Genomic DNA, 7,792 nt, shown 5'->3' with positions numbered 1-7,792 from the left:
GTAGTCAGGGTAGCCCTGAGGGCACGGCTGGCACACGACCGGCACGCGGCAGCACGACTTGACGCGGGGGCGGGGCCGAACTGACTGGCCACCCCGCGCGGGCCGGCTGGACGCTAATAGAAGGCGGGACGTCATGACGCCATATTCATTATTCACGACGTTTCCCGGGCTCCGGCGGGTCACGTGAACCACTTTTCGCGCGAAACCTGGTTGTGGCGGACGTAGCGAAGAGGAGCGCGGCGCTGCTATGGCGGTGAGCTGCAGCGCCAGCGGGGACCGGCGTGCGGGTGGTGCCTGGGTGGTGCCCGTTGAGGCCTGCGCGTTTGCACTGAGGATCGGCCGTAGCGTGGGGCGGCGGGGACCGGGGCTGACGAGCGGTCTCGGCGGGGCTTGCATGTTTACATGGGGGGCCGAGAGCGGAGTGGGGCGCCTGGGGCCCGGCGAGCACCGAAAACGGACACGGGAGGCTCCGGGGAGTTGTGCCTTCTAGTCCGCTAGCCTCGCTCTGCTCAGGCCCTGCCTTACTGCCAGTCCGGGGTCAGGTCTTCCAGGCCGAGGCCGGGTCACCGGGCTCTGGTTTGCGGGGGTTTCTCCCCTTTATTCCCGTCGTACGGAGTCTGAAAGGCGCGAGGGCCCCGCCCCGTTCGCGTTTGCCTGGCGCTCCCGGTCCCCGGCAGTATCCTGGGAGCGCTAAACTACCTGAGAGAGCTCTCGAGCGCCCGTGCCCTGTCGTTTATTCATCTCACACAGGCTTATTAGGTACTATCTGTATGCCTGGCCCAGGATATACACCAAGCCACTAGGTCCCTGCATCTTCATGCCCTTCCTATTGTAATATTTTCTTGACTTTTTCTCTTGTTGACCATCTCCTGCACTGGTCTGTGAGTTCCAGACCTGGTATGCGCAGTGCCTGGCACATTGTGGGTGCACAAATGGGCGGAATGTATGGTTAAGGGGGAGGAAGTAGACCATAAACAGGTAAATAAACAAGTGACATAGCCTCAGTGATTTCTCAGGGAGAAACACAGGGCCATGTGAGTCTGGAGTGGCCCAGACTCAGGGCAGAGCATGCCAGCAGAGGGAACCGCAAGTACAGAGGTCTTGAATGGAAGGAGTTTGGTGCTTTTGAAGACAGCATCACTGGGTCTGGTGGAGAGGGAGGCTGAGAGGACAGGAGATGGGGGAGGTCCCCCCCTCATAATAAAGGGAAGCTGTGTTGGCCCTCACCTGGCCTGTCTTTGACAGCGGCATCTTCTTTTCCAGGAATCATCAGAGTCCTTCACTGTGGTGTCCAGCCCGGCCCGGCGCCACCGAGGCACTGACCCTCTCACCTCCAGCCCTGGCCGTAGCTCCCGGCGCACTGACGCCCTGACCTCTAGCCCTGGCAGAGACCTTCCTCCCTTTGAGGATGAGTCCGAGGGGCTGCTAGGCACCGAGGGGCCCTTGGAGGAGGAAGAAGATGGAGAGGAGCTTATCGGAGATGGCATGGAGAGGTATTTTCATTCCAGGCCTGGGGAGACAGGTTTATGGAGCTACAAGTCGGGTCCATTTAATATACTTTGGTGTGTCTAACTTAGAAAGACTAGACCCTAAGTCATGGGTAAGCCCACCTCCGTAAGATCAGCACCCAGGAAATGCAAAGGGATCTCTGATTTGGGGGCTGCAACTTGTAAAGACAGGAAGCAGCAGGCAGCCAAGTGTTTTTCTCTGCAACTTTTCAAAGAAGCAGTGTATATGTGGGTCTGATTAATCAATATTTAGCTTCAACCAGCAGACACTGTACTCTGTATCAGGCCCTGTGTTTGATATTTTCACACTTACTGTCTCACTTAACTGTCTTAAGAATAAACATACCAACATGTATTAAAGGCTGTCAGGACTTAGTATTCAGAGTGAAGTAAGCTCTGCAGGTGAGCAAGGCTAGATTTCTGCTCCTTCCCTATTCTGTATTCACAACTGGAATTTGGTAGAAACTTTAGTAGCAGAATTGTGTGCGCGCTCAGAAGCCTCATATGGTTCTTCTTTGGTGTCTTTCTTTACTGTCATTCAAGGGTTCCCAAACTTAGCATGAGAATACTGGACAGGCCATTACACAGCCCTGGATGGTGCCCTCTGTGAGCCAGGAGGGGGATTTTCATGGGCACTCTTAAACATACAGGATTTTTGCTTTCATCACTACCTATAGAACCTACCTCACAGGTGGTGTAAGTGCAGTACTTGCCCGACTAGGAAGGAATGAGGAACCTCTGGATCTAGTCCTGGTCTCAGGGTCAGGATATCAGACCTGGACAGCTCCCCTGCTCTGGACTGTGGTGGTGTTCAGGAGGAGGGCGCCTCCAACCCCTGCCATCTGCCCTCTATATCTTGACCCTTCTCTTTCCCTTCAGTGATTCTGGAGAGTGAGAGGCCCTTGTAGGTAGCCTCTGGGTAGAGGTATCCGCAGACTAAAACCAAACCCATTGCCACTGTAATGACCCTACAGGGCAGAGTAGAATTGCCCCATAGAGTTTCCAAGGTTGTAATCTTTACGAAGCAGACTGCCACATCTTTCTCCTGCAGAGCAACTAGTGGGTTCAAACCTCCGACTTTTCGTTAGCCAACTGCTTAATCACTGCACCACCAGGGCTCCTTATCTGAAGACTAGCTGGGCCCAATTAGGTTTTGTGTATGTGTGTGTTTTAAACTGGTTCATTGAGGCATAATTTATAAATTTCACCCCACATAAGCGTACAGTTTAATGCTTTTTAGTAAATTTGCTTAGTTGTGCATCTCTACAATCTAGTTTTAGAACATTTCCATCATCCCAGTAAGATTTCCCATGCCATTTTATACGTGTTAATTCCGATGCCTATCCCTACCCCCAGACGATCGCTAATCCACTTTGTGTCTCTGTATTTGGACATTTCATACCAGTAGAATCAAACAGATGTGGTTTTTTGTGTCCAGCTTCTTCCACATAGCATAACCTTTTCAAGGTTCATCCATGTGTAGCATGTATCAGAACTTCATTCCTTTGTAATGCTGAATAATGCTTTATTATATGAATAGACTACATTTTATTCATTCATCATTTGATGGAGGCTTGGGTGGATAACGTAAAAAAATTATTATAGTGCACTTACGAAAATACCTCAGAACCTTGAGGGGGAAGAGTGGGGTTGGATCTTTTGCCCAGTTTTTGAGTTTTTGACTTTGTATTATTGAGTTTTACCCCATTGCCATCGAATCAATTCTGACTCATCGTGACACTATAGGACAGAGTAGAACTGCCTCATAGGGTTTCCAAGGAGCGGCTGGTAGCTTTGAACTTCAGACCTTTTGGTTAGCAGCCTGAGCTCTTAACCACTACGCCACTAGGGTTCCTGTTGAGATCTAAGGGTTTTGTTTTAATATATTCTGAATACCAGTCCTTCCTCAGATGATGTGATTTGCAAATATTTTCTCCTCAGTCTGTGGCTTATCTTTTCATTTTAATGTCTTCTGAAGGACAAATTTTTTTAATTTTGATGGAATCCAGTTTATCAGGTTTTTTTTTTTTTTTTAGGGACCAATTAGATTTTTGCTGAGAGCATTTCATAGGACTTAAAATCCTTAGAGTCAGGCAGATACCTTTTCCCTAAGAACATTTAAGAATTCTGAACTGACTCCACCCAGAGGTTTGCCTGGCCCTGGGTTGTGTATGTCACAGCATGGAAATATTTGTTCCGAGAGTGTAGTGTGACAGAGTGTACTTTAAAAACCAGTAGCAGCTCCCTGATCATAACTTACCTGAGGAAAGGGAGAATTCTGGAGGATTGTCTTCAGGGTGGCAGTGTGGTGTCAGCAGAAGAGCTTTGCTGAGTGGCCACTGGCAGAAAGCACATCCCTTCTCTGAGCCTCTGTGTCCTCATCTCTCAGACAGAGCAGGAGCATCTGCCGCCCAGAATTGCTGGGAGGAAAGCACAGTGCTTTGCTCAGCGAGAGCCTTGATGAGGTGTTATTTCCCCTTCAGTTATCTGAATGATCATCATGCGGACAGTACTGTCTGGAGGTCTTGGAGTGGTTTCAGAGGGTTGAGACAGTGGGCGGATGTTTCGAGGCTGGTGTGTCTGGTTGTGAGTAGACGGTGGCATTGTGGGAGATGTGCAGGAGAATTCCTGCCCTCTAGGGGAAGTTGGCTATCTGATGGCCTTTCTGAAGGGGAGGTTTTATGATTCTCTCTCAATTCCTTTTTCTTATTGAATGCTAAAGCTATCTGGACCCTTTTAAAGCCTTTTGTATTTCTGGCCTGGCAGCTCCCTGGGCCTGCCCAGCCTGGGGCTTCTGAGTCTTCTGGAGCAGGAGCAGTTCCTAGGCAGGGTTGTTTTGGTTCTAACTGTGTCGATTTTGGGGCTTTCTCAGGGACTACCGTGCCATCCCAGAGCTGGACACCTATGAGGCCGAGGGGTTGGCTCTGGATGACGAGGACGTGGAGGAATTGACTGCCAGTCAGAGGGAGGCTGCAGAACGGGCCATGCGGCAGCGGGACCGGGAGGCTGGCCGGGGCCTGGGCCGTATGCGCCGCGGGCTGCTGTATGGTAGGTCCCAGTGGGGCTGAGAAGGGGTGCCGGGGGGCAGAGAGCAGGCACTGAAAAAGACTCCCCCTCGTGTCCCTTCTCTTCCCCAGACAGTGATGATGAGGATGAGGAGCGCCCCACCCGGAAACGCCGCCTAGTGGAGCGGGCCACGGAGGACGGCGAGGAGGATGAGGAGATGATCGAGAGCATAGAGAACTTGGAGGACCTGAAGGGCCACTCTGTGCGTGAGTGGGTGAGCATGGCAGGTCCCCGGCTGGAGATCCATCACCGGTTCAAGAACTTTCTGCGCACCCACGTGGACGGGCACGGCCACAACGTCTTCAAGGAGCGCATCAGCGACATGTGCAAAGGTGCGGCTCCGGCACGCTGCCCCAGCCTGACACCTATCCAGGTCTTCCCACGGGAGCTCCTCATTTTGTCTGTGTAGTGGCACATTTAATAGATAAGTGACATACAGGGAGCGCCGAGTGACCTGTCCTTAGTGAGACAGGAGCTCGAGAACTAGGCCCGGGCTTCTGTCTTTCAGATAAGTACACAAAGTATTGCACGTCTGCACTGGGACTCTCCAGCCAACTGTCTGAGCCACAGAAGTGCTTCTGACATGCTTAAAAATGGGCGAGTTTACTACTTTCATCAGAAAGTAACAACACTGGACTCACATTTCTATGTGCTAATAATTGATTTTAAAAGGGGGCATGTGAACCTCGGTTCTCTGCAGTCTCCTCCACTCCCTTTTGTCTTACATTGGACGTAGTCTATTCATGTGTTTTCTTCCTGGCCCTTGTAAGCATTTTGAGTTTGCAGCCCCTGGTGCGTTAGGCACTATGTGTATATTATTTCGTTGAATCCCTTCCAATGATTTTGTAAGCTATGTGACATCCCCATTTTACATAACAGGAAATTGAGGCTCAGGATTTGTGACTTTTCTAAGTCATGTAGGTAAAACATGGTTGACTCAGAGGTAAGAGCTGGGTTTTGCGACTCGGAGTCAAGGATTTAGACTAGCAGCCCTCCTTCCTCGCACAGGCATTGTGGTGAGAAGAAATCACCTCCTGTGCCCCAGCCTGGACCTGATGCTTACTCTTTGTCCTGTCACCTTCCTCTAGAGAACCGCGAGAGCCTGGTGGTGAACTATGAGGACCTGGCAGCCAGGGAGCATGTGCTGGCTTACTTCCTGCCAGAGGCGCCAGCAGAGCTGCTGCAGATCTTTGATGAGGCTGCCTTGGAGGTGGTGTTGGCCATGTACCCCAAGTATGACCGCATCGCTAGCCACATCCACGTCCGCATCTCCCACCTGCCCCTGGTAGAGGAACTGCGCTCGCTGAGGTGAGCTGAGGGCAGGGTGAGTGTACCAGCAGGAGTGGGGGTGGGGTGTGGCCAAGAAGAGCCCTCATCCCAGGGTGTGTTCCGGGATGGCCAGGGTGTAACGGGTGGGATCTGGTTAGTCCAGCTCAAGATCACGTGCAGCCCTCACGTGCAGCTCTGACCCCTCGGGAGGACGGGGATCAAAGCGACCCAGTGCCCCCTCTCTCCCCACACAGACAGTTGCACCTGAATCAGCTGATCCGCACCAGTGGGGTGGTGACCAGCTGCACAGGCGTCCTGCCTCAGCTCAGCCTGGTCAAGTATAACTGCAACAAGTGCAACTTTGTCCTGGGACCTTTCTGCCAGTCACAGAACCAGGAGGTGAAGCCAGGCTCCTGTCCTGAGTGCCAGTCAGCTGGCCCCTTCGAAGTCAACATGGAAGAGGTGAGTGAGGACACCTGCCCGGGGACCCTGAACACACAGGGCCTGGCCAGCCTCTGAGGTTTTTGGGAGACAAGCATAGGCAGTGAAGGGCAGCAAGACAGAAGTGTGTGTTGGTCACACCCTGGTGAGGACAAGATCCATGTTGCCGTGTGTTTAGCTTGGCCCATGTAGTATTTTAGAGAATTTGAGCCAGTATTTAAAAATCAGGTCGTTTTGTTTAAAATGTCCAGATTTATGGCTTCTCTTGAAAAACGAAGATCTGGCAAATCTGGGCCTATTTCCTGCCTAGCCACCCTGTTAATAGGGCCTGTGTGTTCTGGTCGGCCACAGCATCTCACCCCCCCACCCCCGTCACATGGGACAATCTGCATTCTCATCTCGTAGCCTTCTTGTGCTGTTTCTTGTACCTGCCTGGCCCCTCTGGGCTTTTGGGGCCCCTGGATTAGAGCCTCCTTACCACCTCAGATACTAACCATGCCACACTTGAGAGTCCTTGCCACAAACCTCTGTGCTTTTAGACCTTAGGGAGCTACTGGTACCTCTGTGCCTGCCTGCCCTTGTCTGAAAAGCAGGGCGATCACCATGCCTATGGTAGGTGTCCCAATCCCCCATGCTGCCTTGCTGCCAGGAGTGTTGCCACTAACTTCTCATAGCCCTACAGGAGTGTTGCCGCTAACTTCTTATAGCCCTGCGCTTGGGAGAGTTGCCCCACCCAGCTGGAGCTGCCTTCCCAGGGAGTGCTGGGGAGGCCACGCTGTGGTACAGGCCCTCCTGGCCACAAGGGGACAGTGCTGAGGCTGGACTTCAGCTGAGCCTGTTTCTTTGCCAGTGTCTTTCCTCTCCTTCTCTAGCTTCCCTTCCTCTGTGACAGTTTCACCTTCACAGGACCTCAGTAAGTTGTGCCCAAGAGTCCTCATCCCAGGCCCTACTTCCAGTAAGCCTGAGACGAGCTGCTGTTGTTGTTAAGTGCCATTGAGTCAGTTCAAGACAAGAGCTAGGAGTGGATTAATCAGTATAGCTAAGACCTCTTGAGTACTTCCCATGTGCCAGGTGGTGGTGATACATTATCTCGTCTCAACACACCCCTGTAAGGCAGGCACTGGTATCAACATCATTATGCAGATGAAGAAAGTGATGTTTAGAGAAGTAACTGGTGGAGGTCACTCAGCCAGGAAGTGACCAAGGGATTAGAACTCAGACTTTTTTTTAAAAAAAAAAAAATTTTATTGTGCTTTCAGTTAAGGTTTGCACAGCAGTTTAGGTTCCCATTCAGCAATTTCTACACAAGTTGTTCAGTCACATTGGTTACGTTCTTCACAGTATGTCAACATTCTCATTATTTCCGTTCTGGTTGTTCTGTTTCCATTAATCTAGTTTCCCTACCCCCTTACGTTCTCCTTTTTGTTGTAAAGTGATTCTTGATCTTTGGTCTCATATAGGTGATTTTTTTAAAGGAGCACAGTTCGTACGGGTGATAACCATTATTT

At 51.3% G+C, this 7,792-nt stretch overlaps 1 protein-coding gene across 1 annotated transcript in view; it reads left to right on the top strand.

Moving 5' to 3' along the window:
- The first annotated feature begins 210 nt into the window (after positions 1-210).
- MCM2 (minichromosome maintenance complex component 2) overlaps positions 211-7,792 on the top strand; it is a 23,478-nt gene continuing 15,896 nt past the window's right edge. The window contains 6 exon segments of the mRNA XM_023727779.1: positions 211-253; positions 1,264-1,493; positions 4,381-4,556; positions 4,646-4,906; positions 5,663-5,882; positions 6,098-6,305. Of these exon segments, the coding sequence (XP_023583547.1) occupies positions 248-253; positions 1,264-1,493; positions 4,381-4,556; positions 4,646-4,906; positions 5,663-5,882; positions 6,098-6,305 (1,101 nt within the window). The 5' untranslated portion in view covers positions 211-247.

The sequence above is a fragment of the Trichechus manatus genome, unplaced genomic scaffold (assembly GCF_000243295.1).
Source record: "Trichechus manatus latirostris isolate Lorelei unplaced genomic scaffold, TriManLat1.0 scaffold00001, whole genome shotgun sequence".
NCBI lineage: Eukaryota > Metazoa > Chordata > Mammalia > Sirenia > Trichechidae > Trichechus > Trichechus manatus.
This window is presented reverse-complemented; position numbering and strand designations above follow the sequence as displayed.